General features: G+C 42.1%; 2 protein-coding genes across 3 annotated transcripts in view; one reads left to right on the top strand and one right to left on the bottom strand.

Annotated features, from left to right (window-relative positions):
- PDE6H (phosphodiesterase 6H) overlaps positions 1–20,869 on the top strand; it is a 179,171-nt gene that overhangs the window by 136,435 nt on the left and 21,867 nt on the right. Inside the window, exon 1 of one of the 2 annotated variants that reach the window (XM_040488841.1) lies at positions 7,194–7,256. The exons of the other annotated variant lie outside the window; for it this stretch is intronic. The gene's annotated coding sequence lies outside the window, so the exon portion shown is untranslated. Of the gene's footprint in view, positions 1–7,193; positions 7,257–20,869 lie in introns of those variants that run through there. 2 annotated transcript variants of the gene reach the window in all.
- ARHGDIB (Rho GDP dissociation inhibitor beta) lies at positions 508–20,261 on the bottom strand. Its single transcript, XM_040488838.1, has 6 exons — positions 20,137–20,261; positions 9,754–9,937; positions 9,017–9,100; positions 6,155–6,231; positions 2,969–3,032; positions 508–1,214 (listed from the first exon to the last, which is right to left on the bottom strand). The coding sequence occupies exons 2-6, from the start codon at positions 9,929–9,931 to the stop codon at positions 1,015–1,017; spliced, it is 603 nt and encodes a 200-aa protein (XP_040344772.1). The 5' UTR covers positions 9,932–9,937; positions 20,137–20,261; the 3' UTR covers positions 508–1,014.

Below are 20,869 nucleotides of genomic sequence, written 5' to 3'. Positions count from 1 at the left end.
GGTGGAAGGAGAGTTTCATGTAAAGAGCCCATTCATGTAAAGAGCCCAAACACGGAGATGCAAATGTAATGTGTGAGAGAATTATTAGTAATTGAACTTAGGCCAGATTGTAGGGGGCATTATACAATAAGTGTAGGATCTTATTCTCTAAGCAACTGGGATCATATTGGAAGGTCGTAAGCAGGAGAGAAGCAGTGGCTGATTTGGCCCACACGTGCCCTCTGAAATCCAAGATAGGATTCCCATAGGTAGTAGGATATATGGGTCTCAAGCTCAGGAGAAAGTTCCATATGGTACTACCATAAAATAAAATATCTCAGGATTTCTACTATTCACATTCTGAATATTCATTGCTCATTGCACTAGAACAGGGAGACTAAACATTTCCTAGTGATGTAAATACCGTCTCTACTGTGTCCAGCCCACACATATGCTCTGAGGAAACTCACAAATGTAAACAATGTAGTTATCATATTTGTTCAAAGAAAGAAGGCAGGGAAATGAGGGTCTCAGTCAGATCATACAACTGTTTTATTTATTCTCTTGTGTTGTTTACAGTGTCTCCCATAAAAGAAGAACCCCAACTGGTAGGCAACGTGATTAGGGACCTTCACTGAGCCAGCAGCAACCACAGAAGAATGCAGGGATGGGAATGAGCTACTGGAACCCAAGGCAAAGGACTGTTAGTGATAGTTTGCCTATTTCTTGGCCTCTAGTTGCTCACATGGGAAAAATAGAAGGAAATACTAAATGACCATGTATTGAAATGAAGAATTTTGAAGATCTGGCCATGATGAGGATTGGAAGGAATGGGCAGGATTAAAGTCTGGTGTTAAGCATCTTGTGCTAGGGACCACTTTGAGAGACATTGCGGGACAAGAAGCATTGATAACAGAATGTGGGGAGTATTGGGGAAAGGACCTAGCTCTGAACAGGGAGGAGGGACAGGGTGATGAATATGACAGAGAGGGTACTTCTGAGTGGCAAGGTGGGGAAAAGGAAGGGCAGATGCACTCATTCTGTCCATTCCTTCTTAATAGACAGGTTCCACTCCCAGGTAAGGTGGTCATGCTTGTCATCGTCGGTGAAGAAGGACTTGTTGTGGTAAGTGCCTCGGGCCAGCATACCCTTGGGAGCCTCCTCAATCGGAGTCAGGAACTCATACTCCTCTGGCCGAGGCCCGTAGCTGCCAACCATAAATGTCGCTTTATCCACTAGGAAGAAAGGAAAGTTCATTAGGGTAAGAGTCTGAAAGAGAAAACAAACACAGCAAACTGGAAATTTCGGAGCACAGCTCACAGTGATCAACGCCAAGAGCCACAGTTTCCAATACTGGCAAAATGTCAGATTTACATGGGGCACCTTTTTATTTTCTTTAAAATATTTTTTTTTTATCGGAGTACCTTTTAATAATACAGTTTTCTTTGACCCACTCTTAGATACTATGGACAAGTAATCTTCCATGGGTGGTCCCAAGAATCAGTGTTTTAAAAAGCATCACAGCTGATACTATCAGGAGAGTTGGGAAATCTGTGCCTTAAAGCTATGGGGATCAAGACTCTTTTATGGTAGATGTAGCAGATTATACCATAAAAAAAACTCCACATTAACGGAAACCTGAGTTCTGATCTTAGCTCTGCAACTATTTAAGTCACATAACATTTCTGGGCCTCTGTTTCTTCCTATATGCAATTAACTTCTTCTAATCTACAAACTATCGTTCTATGGACATATCAGTTGGGGGAGGCAAGGTAACAGAGGGTGATCAGAATGAACAATACTCATGGATGGAATTGTTGGATGGATGGGGAAAATCAATAATTTGGTAAAAAAAAAAAAAAGTCTTCACAAATGTTGAAAATAGCCAACCCAAATTATTAACAGGTGAATAACTGGGATATATATTAAGTAGAGCATTAGAAACTGTAACTAAGGCTAGGTAGATAGACAGGCAGGCAAAGTGTAGTTAGCTGTAAAGTGTTGTGAAGAAGCTTAGAGGAACAGCTACAGACATATCATCGTCCTCTTGCCTAATTGAGGCAACATAGTCTCTATACCCAAGGAAAATAGGAAACAGAACTATTTTTTCATGAGACTTGGTATTGGAAAGACCAGTCAAGATCTTCCAGGTCAATAATCTTCTGTGGGGTTTGAGTCATTGAGTGGTTGTCTGTGTCCTGCAAATTTATCAGACAATTCTCTCCTAATCCTTTGTGTATTAATTCGATGGAACTGATCTGGGCAGTACTGTCTCACACCCCTGGAAGGAGACAGCCCCCAAGGTAAGATGGAACTGTAAAAGTACTTCCATCATCCTTCCAAGTGTCATTTCTCCCTGCCCACAATAATGGAAGGAAACTGGAGGCGTTCCCCAAGGCATGTACAGGTTAGGTACAATTTGTCAAGAGCAGCTGCAGATCAAGTAGTGTCACATTATGTCTCAATCACAGCTTTTCTCAACTCTAGAAAGATTCTATTTCTTTGTTTAAAAAATTCAGTGCTGCTCCCTGCTCCCCTACCTCCACTCCACAACTGCCCGCATGCTACTTCCGTCTCCCATTTCCAAAAGACACACATAACACATACCACTAGATAGATCTTTCTGGTCTTGGATTTCTCTGACACATGTATACCTGTGAACTTTTTTTTTTTTTTGAGAGTATTTTAATATACTCCATCTTTATTCAAACTTATCTTGGTTACTCTTCCCCTTTATGAATAATAAGCTTAAATTCCAGAAACTGAATGCTGAAGGTTAGTGGTGGACCCAGTCTAAACTGGATCTCTGGACGTAGGCCTTACCATTGGTGTCGAGGTCAGAGGTACATATGTGCTTTTTCCTAGGGGGAGCGCCCATAGCTTTTAATCAGATTCTTACATGAGCCTATGATTAAAATTGTTAATAAGCAGAAGATTAAGTATCAGTGGGGAGCAGAGTTTGGGACAATGTAAAGTGTGGGTCCCTTACCTTTCACCCCAGTCCGGTAGGTATGCTGAACATATTTCAGGCCTGACACAATATCTCTGTTCACCTGTAGGTGGGAAGGATCCAAGCAATTCAGATTAAAATAGGTCTTTCATTTTCCCTCATCTTTCATGCTTATCCTACCTAGCAGTCTTCTCTGAGGACGGAAGAAGATTGAGATTTAATTCAGAATAAGTGTTACTATTATCATTTCATGTGATGGTGAGGCAGAGATTGGAGAGATCACAAGACTCAACGTTGCCAATCTGGTTCTAATCATGGAATACTGTGCTGTTTGGTTTGGGAGAGGGGGGTGCTTAATTAAAACATTGTCTCAGTGTTCTTCATTACATTTATCCTTCCTCCAAAAGTCCTAAGAACAGTCTTGAGCTTCCCCTCCCTGATACTACTGGCCAGAAGACTGTCCTTGTCTTAGGAAAGGCTACAAAGGTACCAATGGAAAATATTATGTGAAAACCTGAAAACCCTAACCTCAGAAATGATCTATCTAGCATGAAAAACAAACAACAAGGAGAAAAGCCGTAATGGAAAATCAGATTTAAAAGATGGTTGTGCCTGTAATGTCACTGAGACTGGAGTCTAAAGATGGGGAGATAGGCCTCATGGAAACATAGGCTTACTAAACTGATAAATAATGGGTGAAATCCACTCGTGTTTGGCAAGCATTTTGGATGTCTGTTATTTTCACATGTTGTCTGAGATGTCACCACTTTCCCAAGCCTTTCAGAGAAAGTTCACTAAAGTAGGATGAAAATATATATAGCCCAAGCACTTTGTTTTTCCACGATTCATTTTGCCTAGGACTGAACTGCATTGCCCATTAATTTTATACTGTGCTCATGTTCATACAAACAAATAAAGTGGACATTGCGTCATTAGCTGGAGGGCTTGGTTAATTGTTCACCAAGATGAAGAATGAAAGCATCTTCAAATAATTTCTCCCAACAGTAATTATGGCTGCCTTCCTGTTTTGGACAGAATAATCAAACCAATTTATCAGTGCTATGTTTTGTTTTATTGGCAATGAGGTAGCTCAGCCATGAACCCTAGCTTAGGTTCACTCAGTAAAATGGTCACTCAGTAAAATCTGTCATACAAATCTATCAAAAGCATACAGAATGAAAACAACTCCATGGAAGAAATTGTGACAAAGTGATGCCCTAACTTTCTGATTACTCTGCCAGATGTGGCTCATACAAATAGAAAAAAGTGAATGCATTTTTCTAGAAGTCTCTAAGCTAGTCCTTTGGTCTTTGTAAGAGATTTGGTCTGGTGGTAAAAAGACTGAAAAACAGGAATGGTGATTGCTACTCACCATAAGGACTTCAAAACGGAGCCTCCTGTTTTTCTACTGCTCCATAGAGGGTTCATTTAATATAAATATGTTTGAGATGGGTAATAGAGAAGTACGAATATTCATAGAACTCTCTTCCTCTGTCTGCACGCCTTCCCATTGTTCCTCTCCACTTCCAGAGGAAGACGCCTTGGTGACCAGAGGACTGTGAAAGTCAGAGATACTACATGTCCTTGGGAGCAGAAGGAAAAGGGGGAGAAACTAGAAGAATCATGCCCCCCAGGTCAGGTTTTGGGGGGAAGAAAGAGAAGAACACTGAACACCATTGAAAGACAGATAATGCAAGAGGACTTTTGGAATGTGTTGCTGGTGTTATAAATGCAAACTTTCTTGGATACTTTTCAGCAGATGTCAGTAAAGACTTAAAACGCTTCTCAATTATTTCCAGTTTTGACCTGTTATTTCTTCTAACTGGAGCCCCACGCTGGGACAGGCCACAGGTTGGTTAACATTGTGTGGGTTGCACACAGAGAATGGTTTTCTCTTGCTTGAGACAATGCTAAGTATCTGAAGCGGGTGGGACCTGAAAACTCCTTTCTGTGCCCTCCTCCTGCATCACCCTAATGTGTAACCCCGACCACTGCATCCTCTTCGGCTTTCCCACCACAGTAGAGGCCTATACTCCAGACCTTTCCTTCTCATCTTACTCCCATCAAAATTTACCTTACCTCCTTCATTTGGTACAAATGGGCTTACTAAACTGACAAATTAAGGCAATAGCATTAATGATTAAAAATTAAACCGATGTGTAACCCCTTCTAAGCATATTTGGATGCAATGCCTTAGATATAATTCTAGGCATATTTAGATACAATACCAAAGTCTCGGGTGCTTTGATAATGAATAATACTACACGAAACAAGCAAGTGAACCATGGCTCAGTGCATATTGTAGAGTAGGCATCAACAAGTATTTTCAGAATGAAATTATTTTGAGGCATAATTATACGTGGTACAGAGTGATTGTCTACAGACCCTGAATCAACCCTGCACTGAGGGGAAAGAAGAGCCCAGTGTGCAAACACAGAGGGCAGATGGGGTCTTCCTTGGTGGCCCTAAAGGTCCCTGAAGGATATGGCTGAGAAGGGCAACCAAGGCAAATATAAGCAATTGAGAGCAAACAGTACATCTCTGACTTATTTGTTTTCAGTCAAGATTATTTTTCTTCTTGCTTTTGGCTGTTCAATGAGGTATGCGTTCATTCTTTATATGTCAATTCCTGTTCAGTTTTTGCTGTTACCTGTTTGCTTGCTCCACAACTATAATTGTAGTTTCCAGTTATTTTCCAAGGTCCATACTCCTGGATTTATACAACCATCGAGCAATTAGAACTGTGGCTCCATCTGTTCCATTGTTTACTAATAATTGATTCATTCATTTATCGATTTCTCAATAAGTATTCACTAAATATCATTTACAAAGTTTCGGGTAAGATACTGGAAACAAGAGATAAATAATCTTTTCCTTTCTCAGGGCGCTTGGGCTGTACAGGGAAGAAATGCCACAAATGGTACAATACAAAATAGGGTGTGCTTCATGGACGGGAGCGTTGGGAGTTCACAGAACAGTCCTGTTGGTTGAGTTATCAATGGAGAGTTCAAGGCGAGGGCTCTGGTTGGGAAAAGGCATGAAGCAAGGGTGGTCTCAGCAGGTAGAGCTCAGAGATGGGGAGAGGACAGTCTAGAGAGGGGAGGTCAGGAGGAAGGAAACACAAAAACTATGACAGCATGTTAATGCAAGACATTTGGGTTTTTTCCTTCTCTGATTATAGGAAGAATTTAAGCTTTATAAAAACATTCAGGGAAAGATACTCACTTTGAAGTTAATTTTGACTCTGTATTCAACACCTTCCTTTAGCACAAAAGTTTCTTTTTTGAGAGCTTCAAGATCCCCTGTAGAAGTAGATTTAGAAAGAGATTATTCTCCTCAGAAGGAGAAACACAAGAAGATGAATGATTTAAACTCCGGAGCTGTTTGCTGGGCTCATCAGAGCAACACAGTCCTCATGGCTTTCAATTCAAAGAATATTTGAGACTAGTTGCTACACACACACACACACACGCACACACACTTGAAAAGCTGAAATCTTATAGCTAGATATGGAAGAAATGTGATAGTACTTTTCCCCCAAGTTTGATGACAACCCTAAAATATATAAGGTATTAACAGCAGTGAGTTGTGTGTGACGATGTCTTTTCTTTTTCTTTTTGAATGTTTATTTATTTTTGAGAGAGAGAGAGAGAGAGAGAGAGAGAAAGAGAAAGTATTAGTGGGGGAGGGGCAGAGAGAGAGAGAGGGAGATCCAGATTCTGAAGCAGGCTCCAGGCTCCCAGCTGCCAGCACAAAGCCTGATGCAGGGCTCAAACCCACAAACTGTGAGATCACGACCTGAGCTGAAGTCGGACGCTTAACCGACTGAGCCACCCAGGCGCCCCTGACAATGTCTTTTCTAATTGTCAATAATAAAAACAAGTTTTAATCAGTGATCCTAGAGGAACATCTGAATGATCTTGCTATTTTCTCTATTGAAAATGATATCACATATGTGGCCAAACAAAAAGATGATTAAAGAATATGCCCTTACCTCTCAAATAGATAAATATAAGAAAAATATTATATGGTAGTACCACCTAATTGTTTTTGTAGATTCGGTGATGTTTATAGCATTTTCTAGCTTAAAAAAAATTTACTTCTCTTGGTTTCCCTTTTATCATTCTAGATATATATTCACTTTGTACTTAATTTTGCTTTTGCATTTGTAATTTCATATTATTTTCCTTAAGGAGAGTCGCTTAAGTAATAAAAGCTTCAGGACCCATAAAACCAGGATCTGACTCTAATTCCTGTACTTTAGGTATGGAGATAATCACTCTCTGTTCTTCTCCCAATGTGATCCTGTGTCATCTGAACTTCAGGGGTAAGTGTGTGTTTGTGTGTGTGTGTTTTGCTGTTTTGCATAGCTCTGTGCGTGTGCTTCACACCATGTAGTATATATACTACAATACTACATAGTATATATACCATATACATATACCATATAGTATATATATGTGTGTGTGTGTGTGTGTGCATTTATATAGTATATATATATACACTCACAGTTTTGTATATATACTATATATATATATATAATGTGTATTGTACATATGTACACATATATACATACACACATTGTTTTCTATATATACTCTATATTATGGGTATTATATGTGTGTGTGTGTGTGTGTGTGTGTGTGTGTGTGTGTGTGTGTTTATACTGGGATTCACCTCAATAGACTTTTTGTGACAGAAAACCAAACTTAGACATCCCAGTGCTAGGAAAGTGAAAGAAACTGAGTTTTCCCTGCAATACCATCAGGCCCTTAGATTTCCTTAGAGCTAATCCAGACCCCATCTAACAAATTGACAGTTGCACCTGGTAACATTACCCAATTTCACACAGGAAGAGGCCTGAGTCCTGGTGAGAAAGAAAGAGAGAGAGAGATTCTTCTAGAGAGATGCTAGAATGTGGGGGTAGCTGCACTTGTGTCTGCTGTAATGATTTCAGTTGAAGGGGAAGTGTGTCTTCTCAGCCTCTGATTTCCTCCCTCAGACAAGCCCATATAAGGCAAAGAGTGGATGTGTCCTGTGAGAAGGGAGCCACCTGGCCGCTGAGCCTACTGTTCTAGAGTCATGCTTTGCTCTGTCTCATGAGTCCACCTTTTGAATCTGGTAATTTTATTTTTTGCTGAAAATCTACCTTGGACACCCTCAACCTCCTGGCTCTTCCCTCTCTACCCTGGGATGCACACATCACCCATAATACCTGACTTCTCGGCCTGTCTTTATCTCCTCAAGATTTAAGTTCCAGGAAAGGATTTGACCTTTGTCACAATAAGGGGAAAAGAAATAACATCTTAATTGGTACATCTTTAGTGGGGGAAGTTGCTTATACAAGAATCAGAGCTTTAGGCTAAAATAGTATGTACTTAACAGTAGAATTTCCAGCACTATTTAAAAGATTTTAGGGGTGCCTGGGTGGCTCAGTTGGGTAAGCGTCTGACTTCAGCTCAAGTCATGATCTCGTGATTCGTGGGTTTGAGCCCTGCATCAGGCTCTGTGTTGGCAGTTCAGAGCCTGGAGCCTGCTTTGGATTCTGTGTCTCCCTCTCTCTCTGTCTGCCCATCTCCTGCTTTTGCTCTGTCTCTCTCTCTCAAAAATAAACATTAAAAATTTTTAAAAAATTAATAAAAGATTTTAGATTGCTTCTTGCCTTCAAGTAAGGTCTCTAGGTGATGTAATATGAATATTTTCTCTGATGTTTAGAATGGATAAATATTACATTTCAGAAGCATACAGCTTACTTCTTAATATTTCCATCATCAGGCGCTTTATATGGATAGTAATTCCCCTGGTACTGTGTAGAGATAAAATTCTGAAGTAATTATGATACAAGTAAATACATCCAACGCTTATGACTGCACTCCCTCCAATTAATTAGAGACAGAGATTGAGCTTTTCATTAAGCATGGTAAATACTGCACTCTGAGAGCAATGATTTGTGAACCGATGCCAGCATACATGTGTCTGCCATTCACCTTGCCGGCATTTCCTTTTTTTTTGGGAGAGGGGGCGGAGACTAAGTTTTCCCTGCGATATCGCTAGACGCCTTTGAACAGAACAGATGTGTCCACTTACCAGTGAGGTCCATGGTGATTGGTCCTGGGGCACTGTCACAAACCAGGCTAAGCCGGGTGACCTTGACATTGGGGGCTGTTGGGTCTGCAGGATTCAGAAAAGAATGTAATTTTAGGGAAGAGAACATGCGGGTACAGTGTGTGTACATTTCAAGTAGGAGAGAAGGAATATAAAAAGAAAAGTGATATCTCTAATGTGGAGCAAATATACAGATGGAAGAGGCAGGTTCACTATGTTGGCCTTAATGGCCTCAGAAACTCGAGCAGGACTATTTCTGTGTCAAGCTTTTGGAGGCCCATCTTAGTTATCAACAGCAAACATTTCCTGAGTGGCTGTGGGTAAGTTCCTCTGCTAGATGGGCAGTGCCCATCTATATCCAATTCTGCTGTTGTGTATGTGGAAGAGATGAACGGTTAAGTAAGGAGCAAGGAAGAGAAAGAGAAGAAGGAAAGAAAATGTGAGAGAATGGAGAGAATGCCATCTGAGTGGTAGTCTGAAGTTCTTTCTAAATCTTCCTTATGTGTAATTTTTGCCTATTTCAATGCCAACTTGCACTTTATCTCCAAAAAGGACTTAATCCTGCAGTTGTCACTTTATGCAGCATATATAGATCGTGCCTCACTCACTGAGCCCTGGAAACACTTGGTATTCTTTCTTTTGCACCTGCTCCTGTGTTGCCAAAATGTATGCCTGATCGGGGCCCTCCCACCTCCCCCCGTCCCCCTGTACACACACACCTGCCACCACAGGGCCATCCCCCAGGAGTGTTTTCTTGTACTTGATTAGGCTTTCATCATCCTTGTCCATCTCCTGGAGCTCTTTCAGCGACTTCTGAGGTGGAGGCTTGTAATTGAGCTTGCTGTCCAGCTCATCAACATCTTCCTCCAGGTGTGCTTCTGGGTCCTTTTCAGTCATTTTGATCTATTTTAGAGGCAGAGAGGATGATAGTCCATTAGCCAAAAGTCCACAGATATGGAAAATGTTTGTGGGGCTACTGGTAACACCATCCTTGCCCTAATGGACTTTTGTCATTGTCAGGGATTTTCCAGGATATTTTTTCCTAATTTAATCTCATATTTTTATGCAATGAGAATATAGTGCATTTGGTCTTTTCTCGGATCTTCCTGAATTTCTCTGCACTGTGACAAATGTCTCCTGTTCACCGAATAAAACTGACAAGAAAGAAATAGCTCATTTGTGAGTAATGTGTAAGCGAAGCAACATAACACAGACAGCCCCAAATAATGAGCAGAGAGCCCCAGTTCAAATAATTATAGAAATAACCACAGTTCTTTAAATCCAGCCACCACCCCTCCAGTGTCAAGGCTCTTAACGTTGTACAGTCTCGGTTATGATGGTTTCAAAACACAGGGAGCCAAAGAGAGTTGGCATCTTCCCATTAATTGAATCTTTCCCTGAACTCCTGCAATACTTCAAAGGTAAGTCATGCAACGTTGTAGACCCCTATGATACCTGCCTGAGGTGTAGGAATGGTTCCCATCCAACACTCCTTGAGGGCAGGTACCAGGTTCTGTGTTTCTCTTGAATCTCCCATAATAATTGAATAGTGGAGGCATTTTATAAACATCCATTGTTTGATTTGTTTGGTTCTATAGCTAAAGATCTTCTGTTCTTTTGAAATGACATAAAATAACAAAATTAAATTCCTCCAGACGAAATGGTAAGGATTAGTATGTCTTTCCTTTTACCTTCCACTGATCTCCCCTTTCAGGATCCCCTTCCCTTTTAGTACCTCCCCTACCCAGATTTCTAGTGACTTTATGCCCTAAGGCCTCATCTGGGCATACTCTGGAGTCTGTCTTCTTCCATTATCACATTATAATCTACCGTTACTTGCTGTGTATTAAAATAGTGAGGGGAGATTCTTTTTTTTAATTGATTTATTTATTTTGAGAAAGAGAGAGAGAGAGGCAGAGAGAGAGAAGGAGAGAGAGAATCCCAAGCAGGCTCTGCACCACCAGTGCAGATTGGGTCAAATTCGCGGAACCATGAGATCATGACCTGAGCCAAAATTAAGAGTCAAATGCCCAAATGACTGAGCCACTCAGGTGCCCTGAGGCATGATTATAATTAAATTATTCACACTTAATTGTTAGTGACTGAATAATAGATTTTTTAAAAATTACCCATTTTAGGGCATGTGTAGTCAGAGATTTTCAGAGCAGAAAGGAAACTTAGAGGTGATATATTCCAACCCCTCATTGAATCATTGAAAAAATGGAAAGTCAGAGGTTAAGAGAAATGCTCAAATTCCTATAGCTGGAACTGCAGTGTCCTAATAAAGGGGAAGAAGTCTGTGCTGGAAAAATTTCAGGCCCATGGCTGGCAGCAATGGAGCTATTTGGGGGAAACAGGAGGTATTTGGGCAAGGAGATAATTTCCTGATTTCCTTCAGTCCTCCCCCAAGAGTATGTCTCTTCCCTGCCATGTTAAAGGCTACATTGTTCCTGAGTGGCACAACTGTGAGACAATATCTAGCATATCTCATCTTAAATGACTCTGCAAGCCTCTATAAAGTCCCCCAGGGGATGAAGCTATCTCTGGCCAAAACCAGTTATGGTTTTGAGTTTCGATGTCTCCATCATTGGCATCAGAAAGGAAAATAATTGGGAAGTGAAGCCAAACAAAAACAATTTTAAGAGAAAATGAAGGAAAAGAAAGAGAAGAGAAAGAAACACTATCTCTTGGCTCATCGATCCTCTGCTAGCAAAATAACAAGCCAAACACCATGCGCTTGATCAAGTCTGCAAACAGCATTGCAATGCCCAGGTCCACTTCCTGTGCAGGAAGGAAACAGGCAGGCTTGTTCCTATGGCAACTCTCGTTTCAGCCCAAGATTCAGCACCACTCAAAGCTGAGCCTCTCACAGCACAATAAACATCATGACCAGCTCAACTCATATTCCAAACAACACTCAGGGAAACTGAATGAATGGGTTAGAAAAACAATGAAGGGCACAGTGGGTCGAGATTGTAGATTGTAGGTGGTTTGAGGACAATCATGAAGCAGTGAGATGAAGAGCAAACCAGATAAGACTAATCAGAAGAGACAGGCTCTCCTCTGGTGACACCCAGTAGCCTGACTAGATACCCAGAATGGAAGTCACATAACAAACCTGTGGACAGGTCATCAGGAAGCCTATCTATAGATGAGGACATCTTGGCCCTCTTCAAAAGGCCTTTCTGGAATATATCGCTTGGCTCTAACAAATCATCTGTTTGAAGTCTGACCATCAAAAGATATCACACGTACCCACTAACTAGCCCAAGGTAATTTCCATAACCTGCAGGGAATTATTATTTTGCAGGCTGAAATCTCAATTTTGAAAGGAGAAAGAGAGGGAGAGAGAGAGAGAGAGAGAAGAAGGAAGAGACAAAGACAAAGACCTGATCTCAGGCAGGGTTTGACAACCTCTGTGTGATCATTGGCAAGTCAATTTATCTGTCATCTAGATCTTGATATTCTTACTAGTAAATCTGAGACTTATGTCAAGTCTAAATTTGCTTGATTCATTGCAAACAGGTATACAATAATTGCTTCACAAAAATGAAACAAATTTGTTTAAAAGACATGTAAGAGCAGAGGATAGTATGAGGTTACTGTATAAAATTGCTCTAGTAAAGAGGAGAAAATTCAGGCCACATCAAAATAATTTGTTTGTTTGTTTTTTAATGTTTATTTATTTTTTGAGAGAGAGATTGACAGAGTGTGAGCAGGGGACAGGCAGAGAGAGAGACACAGAATCCAAAGCAGGCTCCAGGCTCTGAGCTGTCAGCACAGAACCTGATGCAGGGCTTGAACCCACCAACTGTGAGATCATGACCTGAGCCGAAGTTGGACGCTCAACCGACTGAGCCACCCAGGCGCCCCAAAATAATTTGGTTTAATCACATAGCATATTAAAAGAAGATATGAAGCTAGATGGTCACAAACCAGTTTAATCTGGAAAGCTGAGTAGAAAAAGATGAAAACATAATAATACAAGAAATAAAGAACTGGAAAAGCAATTCTCAAGGAAACTTCTTTAAAGCATAATGTTTGGTGAGCACCTACTATTTATAAGACACAGTGCTTTAGCACACTCATACTGGTGTTTAAGTTACTCTCCAAAGTGGAGAGGGCTGGGGGATGGACAACCACAGTGGTTTGGTTGGTTCATCTTTTCAGAAACTGTAGGTCTCTTGACGAATCTGGTGAAAGTCACAACTTAGAAAAAAGGAATACACCTATGAGATTGTGCTTGCAATCCAGAGGCTCCTAGGCTTTACTGGAGTCCAAGATTAGAAACATGACCTTGACACTGTGACTTCTTGGAAACATGAGGCAGAGAGAGTTGAGTGTTACAATGGAAGCTTGCCTGGCTGGGTCACTGACCCCACCTAGCTTTCAGCTGAGAATCATGTGCATCAAACCCCAAATGTTGGCTTATGTAGAAGCAGAAGGAGATACCGGGTAATGTCTATATCTGAGGGAATGACACAAAGCCTGGCAGAGGAGCAAAAGTGCAAAGGGCACAGCTCTTTAGGGGAAGAGTTCTGTTCAATATACTTGATTTTGGATAATTATCTCTGCTTTGAACTAGGACTTCATCACGTGTGGATTTTGGTTCTGGCTTTGCTACTGATCAGCTGTAACACCCTAAGAAGATGTTTCAAATACTGCGGATCTTACTCTCCTTATCTTGGGGTTTGGGGGGCTGGAGCACACAACCTCTAAGTGTATCTTTCCTAAGGTCTCCATCTGTAGATTTCTCCTGCCCTGCAGTCATGTGTCCACGAAGCCACAGTCATTCAGTTACCTTATTTCACTTGTGTACCCAAGAGACTTATCTATCTCTGTTTTACTATTTCAGATTTGCATGAATTCCCAAAAGGAACTGCATTTTTCATTTCACAGTTCATCTCTGCAGAACTTCAGATTCTGCCAGAGCCTCAGCCACAATAGCTTATATAGTTTGATGATGATTTCCCAAATTATATGTGTGCATATATTTAACCACAGACATCCGTTTTCTCTTTCTATCCCCCCATTTTATGGGTGCTCGCTAAAGTGAGAATAGGCACGTCATGGAAATTCTATAGACTATCTTCAAGTATCATCTAAAGAACAACCGATTTTCGGGGTGCCTGGGTGGCTCAGTTGGTTAAGCGTCTGACTTCGGCTTAGGCCATGATCTCATGGTTTATGGGTTCGAGCCCCTCATTGGGCTCTGTGCTGCCAGCTCTGAGCCTGGAGCCTGCTTTCGGATTCTGTGTCTCCCTCTCTCTCTGCTCCTCCCTCACTTGCGCTCTCAAAGATAAATAAATAAACATTAAAAAAAAAAAAGAAAAACCGGTTCTCTTATTGATGGTAATAATTATAATAGTTAACTTACATAAGGCTAAATGCTTTCCTGAGGATTATCTCATCATCCTCATGACAGCCTTGAGGACGGGTATTATCATTCTCTTCAGGAAACTAAAGTTCAGGTAAGTAACTTGCCCAAGATGACATGCTGTGTAAGGGGCAGAATTATATCTGAGCCCAGGTTGTCTGGCTTCCAGGAGCAACGATCTGTTGCTTCAGCCGTCTTTATTAAGAAGTAAAGATAAAATTATAGAACCCATTAGTCTTCTTGGGAATCTGTCTTGAGGGTGCCCAGGCTGCGGTAAATGCTTCTTTGCAAAACTCTGCAGGCTTTAGCAAGGCAGGGAAGTGTCATATAAAGAGGGTTTCCATGCAACTCTGCCCAAGTCACCTGGCACAGGTCACAGAACCTCCCTGTGCTCCGGATTTTGTCCTCTGCAGAATGAAATCATTGCATTGGAAGGGTCTCTGAAACCTCTTCCTAATACAATGAATGCTCGAATGCTCCTTAATTTACAGAAGCCTCTGAAACGAGAAAAGAGGAAGTGGAGGTGGGGTAGGGGAGAACCCAGTCCATCTGTGTAGAACATTCTGGCTGGTCTTTTCTCACCTTCCTCTGCAGCTCACCCACTGTTCCACAAAGAGCAGAGCTGGGTTTTTTTTTTTGTCGTTGTTGCTGTTTGTATGTTGTTTTGACTTTGGCTTTTTTAAACAGTAAAAGTGGAATGGACAATGAACAATTACATGTTTAACGAGGTTAGCGTGGGCTCCGTCAGGACCTGAAGCACATACTGGTTTTGTGTGTGTGTGCTTACTACTCATTATCTTTACCTTCTGTTTCACTGATGCTTCCACAGATGAATTTTCACAGTGAAACCCTCACACCCTTGTGTTTGCTACTCAGCAAAGCAGTGTAAACACGAAGGGTGTGCTGAGTTAGGAACTTAATCCTCTCAGGCTCAATTAAAATGCCACATTAAATTAGGATGCTTCCTCATGGTGCAAGAATGCCATAGCACCAAACTGGTGGTTTTGCTTGCAAATTCAGTGAAATTTCCAAGACCTCTCAAGTGAAATACCCTTAAGAATTTGCACCCACCTCGGGATAGAGCACCCTTGTCTGGCTCACTAATGCAGTTCTAAATAAGCCAAGGGCCAGAAAAGGTGAAACTCGACTTTAGATAAAACAAATCACCTCGTTATGTCAAAGAAAGGTGATCCTCAGTGCCTACTAGAATACGGACTTTGAGTCTGATGGGTCGGAGATTCAAAACGCGGTTCTGCGGGACACCTGGGTGGCTCAATGGATTGAGCATCCAAATTTGGCTCAGGTCATGGATCTCATGGTCCGTGAGTTCGAGCCCTGCATTGGGCTCTGTGCTGACAGCTCAGAGCCTGGAGCCAGCTTAAGATTCTGTATCTCCCTGCCCCCGCTTGTGTTCTCTCTCTCTCTCTCTCTCTCTCTCTCTTTCTCTTTCTCAAAAATAAATAAACATTAAAAAGTAAAATAAAAACAAAATGTGGGTCTGCATTGAATTATTGCATGACACAAGTAAATTATCAACCTAGCTGAGCCCAAGATTTTCCACTAGTAGTGTGGGAGTAATAATCTTTCTTTATGGGGTTGAAGAATTGGAACAAAGACATGAAAAGTTCCCGGCTGTCCTGGCCAATGGTAGATGCTGAATAAAGGACCCATGCTCGTCCTCTGCTCCCTTCCCAGCGATGCCATCTGTTTTGCTGAACACTTTCAGCAAAGTGAGGTCACTGACTGCCTAGGCACCAAGTGCTTTCCGTTGGATCTGCGGTGTTGACAACGTCCACTCTTTCCTTCTTAAAAATAGATTTCGTTTCTTTGAGGCGTACGGAAGAGACAAGAAGTTCTGGGAATCGCAAGGATTGTTTATTAACTGGATCAACCTGAAAATGGGACTGTCACTATTCTATGTCTTTAAAAAAGCTTCCTCATGGGCAATTTAATTTTAGATTCTATTTATTGCTCCCTTTCATAATTGAAGCCAGAGTTCACTCTGTGAATGATGACAACTGATAAAAGACACAGGGGCGGCCAATAGAGAAAACTTCCTTTGGCTGTGGAGCAAAACACTGTGGAGATTTAACAGAGTTTAAATTTCCAGAGTTGCCAGATCACTCACGTATCTAGATGCGCAGGCCATGAATATTATTAGATAGAAGTGGTGGGGATGAAAGAGGGAAGTACCAGAAGTAGGGGGATTTCCATCAGAGAAGTACCTATGTGAGCATGAGCATTCTCTGTCACCGTGTCCTGTCCCTTCCCTGCTGACCAGGACACGTCCCACTTTCCCCAGCTCTGAAGAGTTGGGCCATCCCTGAAGGACTGTCCACATGTCAGAGCTGGTCAAGGGTTTGGCTCTGCTTTCCTGGATGCCTGGTGATTTGGCTTATCTGGGGGAATCCAAGGTCATCCCTCAGGACACCACAAGCTGTCTGGGTTCTGGAGTCCTCTGTGGTTTCTCAGTATTCCATAGCACCATGGCGGGATTGGTGCTTCCCAGGCTCCTCAGGGCTGCTTTCTACCATCTTAGCTCTATGAAGAGCATCCAAGAGAGCAAAGCTGGATGAGGGGAATCAACTAAATGCCAGAGAGTCCCTATTAGGGTCAGTAAACATTAAAATCAATCCAGAGGAGGGGACATATTACTAGATGCAGAATTCTTTAACATTTTCCTTGGTGGGAGAACCAATACATAATTTCTTCCCTGTGTATTCACAATACATCCTTCTAACCCAGATTCGTATGTGGAAGGAGAGAGGACTCAGTGGACCCATTCAACTTTTCTGGGTGTCTACCCTGTGAACTTACTATGCTCAGTATTTTTGCAGATATTTATTTTATTTTTAAATTATTTTTAAAGGCTTATGTATTTTGGAGAGAGAGGGAAAGAGAGCGTGCACACACAGGGGAGGGGCAGAGAGGCCGTGGGGCAGAGGATCTGAAGCGGGCTCTATGCTGAATCAGAGAGCCCGACATGGGTTTTGAACTCATCAATTGTGAGATCATGACCTGAGCCGAAGTAAGCCGCTTAACCAAATGAGCCACCCAGGCACCTCTGCAAATATTTATTTTAACATTTATTTATTTGAGACAGAGAGATAGAGAGCATGAACAGGGGAGGGTCAGAGAAAGAGGGAGACACAGAATCCGAAACAGGCTCCAGGCTCCGAGCTGTCAGCACAGAGCCCGACGCGGGGCTCGAACCCACGGACCGCGAGATCATGACCTGAGCCAAAGTCGGACGCCCAACTGACTGAGCCACCCAGGCGCCCCTGCAAATATTTTAAATAATCCTCAACAAAAACTGCATTAAGCCGTTATTAAGCAAAATACTACACTGCCATAACTCAATACAGTCACAGAAGTTTTAAATTAAGCATGAAAATAAGTAAAGACACTCTCTATAATCCCTTGTGCCGACAAGATCAGGCCCTTTAAGAAAGCTTTACTGACGTTTTACCAGCTCTGGCTATGGTGACCAGAGTACAGGGGACTCAGTAAGTGCTTGCTGAGGGGATAAACATTGAAGTTTCGGGAGCAACATGAGACCCATCTCCGGGTATGCCAGTATGGACTTTAATCCAGGGTCCCTGACAACATAACACTGACCTACAAACAAGGGATTAAAAAAAATTTCTCCCATGAGACATTTCTTAAAATGTCCTTCTAAGGCATTGTAGCTGTTGGTTCTTTTTTTTCTTTTTTTTCGCACCAGTATGTGACTTTAGTCAAATAATTTAACACTTCTGAGCCTTACTGTCTCCTCTGAGTCCTCTCAGGATTCAGAGTTGAGTTTCTACCAAGAAAGCACTTGACAGATGCTGGTTCTTTCTCTATCTGCTTATCTGCTTAGGTTTTCCTCCCTGGGGCTTCTCTCCCTGCTAGCTGCAGTTTGTAACATTTTGTGCTCCCAGGCCAATCTTTCTGTCAGGGTGACTTTGCTGAAAACAGAACTTCGATGCTGCTCACAGCACACTTCCCTAGGGACAGATTCATGCTCTCCCAAACAAGGAAGGACAAAATTCCAGTCCCTGGAACACTCCAGTCGGCTTGTGTACATCTGTGACATAGCTCTTCCACAAGTGCTGGGACTGTGTAGCATACATGAAGAATGAATTCTTCTCTCAGAATTCTACACATCTTACAAGAGAGTAAGATGATCTTACTACTATGCTTGTGTCGTATTTGGATTTGGGAGGGATATTTTCTTGTCCACTTAACAAAACAAAGCAATGGCAAAGATCAAGGATGTCTACCTGTGCCTGAACCTCCTGGGCCAACACCGGCCTCTTGATTTCCCTTGCTTGATCGTTCCTGCAGTGAGGATCCAACACTCTCACCTCGATTTCAGTGGCTCTTGGTCTCCACGTGAAGGGGTGACCATGGAACCTCTCTATGAAAGCAGTCTGCCTTCCCCAGGATTTATCAGACCCAGGATAAATTACCCTAGGTCTAGAGTTTAATTACAGACAAGATCTATAAGACATGCTGACTGGAGCGTCCTCTAAAGGGAAGAAAGAATTTCAGGTCATGCCTAAAACACTTCTTTCTAATGGTCTCCAAATTTAGTGGCTTCCCAGATCAGGTATCCTAACAGATCTATTTGGATTTTTGTAGAACCTCTATTTTTTAATGTTTATTTATTTATTTTGAGAGCGAGAGAAAGAGAGGGAGAGAGGGAGAGTGAGAGAGAGAGAGAGAGAGAGAGAGAGAGAGAGAATGTGCACACATGCATGAGCGGGGGAGGGAGAGAGGAAGAAGAGAGAGAATCCCAGGCAGGCTCCACACTGACAGGAGCCTGGCACGGGGCTCAACCCCACAAACCGTGAGATCATGACCTGATCTCAAATTAAGAGTCAGACGCTTAACTGACTGAGGCATCCAGGTGCCCCAGAACCTATCTCTTAATAAATTATTTGGTGCCTTCCATGTCTGCCTTCAGTTCTCTTGGATGTAAAGAGCTATTTTTTGGCAACAATACCCACTATCTTTCCACCCGTCTGACTGCAGGCATTTAATAAACAGTTTCTGTTCATGGTGGAAATCTGTCTCTATATGACTGATAAGTAAATAACAATATGTTCTACCATACTTTCCCTTCGATTATTAAATCCCACTGTACTCCAAGGGAGGCTTTCATTATGCGTTTCCCTCCTATCCCCAGAAAAGTTCTTTAGTGGCAACGAGTTTAATGTTTGACAGCTTTGAGTCTTTATCTTTTTTGCTTTGCAATCAGTCTCTTTCAATCTACTTAAAAACAGGAAACCACACATCTCCACCCCAGCAGCAACCCATCATCTACCAGCATGTTCCACACCAGTTTGTGTCCACAGTCTTTGTGCTTCTGAACTCGGCTTGATGCCCAGTCCTACCTTGTAGGAAACCCTTCCGGGCACTCCGCAGCAGTTACACTCAGAGTCCTTTCCCCAGACACACAGGATTTCATCCCCAGGGCTGCAGGTCACACCCTCCCCTCCCTCACGGGGCTCTCTCCCCTGAGTCATTGCTAACATTCCCTGCTCTGACTTCCCCATTCTCTGCAGAACTGTTCCAACAGCCTCTTTAGTACTTTCTTATCATAAAGTTTGTTTTAAAGAGGAATTGCCCTTCTAAAAAAATAATAATAAACTGGAGAGGGTCGTAGCCTTGTTGCGAGATTTACCACATTTCCCTGCGCCCACCTAGAGCCTCCCACATCCGAAGTATTTCAACTTACATTCAGTGGCTCACAGCTCTCTGGGGTGCCTCTGTCTCTTACTCTGACTTCTGAGTACTGGCAGTTAGAACAGGAAGGAAGTTAGTGAGGGGGAAAAAAAATGTTTTAAACCTACTAGAAGAGGAAACCCTGGGCTGTCTCAAATTCTGTTCCTTTGGACTGCATATCTCTCGATCAGTCAACTGAACATGTTCTTGTCAATTAATGGGACATGTGGGAGCATGACTGCCCGTGTGAGTGTGAACTCGGGTATGCATGAGTGTCCATGCAAGGGCATCGAGGCCATAGCCTTGAGCACTACGAATAATTGTGTGGGTGTGTCTAAAAATCGAGTCATTTCAGTGCATAAGCTTCTTGAGGCAAGTATCCTTGAAACCAGTGGCAATAAATTCGCACCAGCGTCAGTTCATAGCACTGACGTCTCATCCTATATGGTCTCTGCCAGCTTTCTCATCAGCCAGATATCTTGAAAGTTTGCTGGCTGTGAATACAGAGTGCTAAGGAATTATGAATGTTAACTGCTTATACTTGGCCCTAAACTTAAAAAATTGTCCTCAAACAGATTTTGGGGGTTTTGTTGGTATAATTTCAAAGTGCAGCTCTGTACTGCAGCACAATCAAATGTTGCTTGTCGTTGTGGCCAAATGTTTTAAGTAAAAAACGTAAAGCACTGCTTTTGATTAAACCTAGGAATGAAGATCACAAAATAGCATCTAACTTCATTAGTTCGTTG

Source organism: Herpailurus yagouaroundi, unplaced genomic scaffold, assembly GCF_014898765.1.
Source record: "Herpailurus yagouaroundi ecotype Mexico unplaced genomic scaffold, PumYag 166, whole genome shotgun sequence".
NCBI lineage: Eukaryota > Metazoa > Chordata > Mammalia > Carnivora > Felidae > Herpailurus > Herpailurus yagouaroundi.
This window is presented reverse-complemented; position numbering and strand designations above follow the sequence as displayed.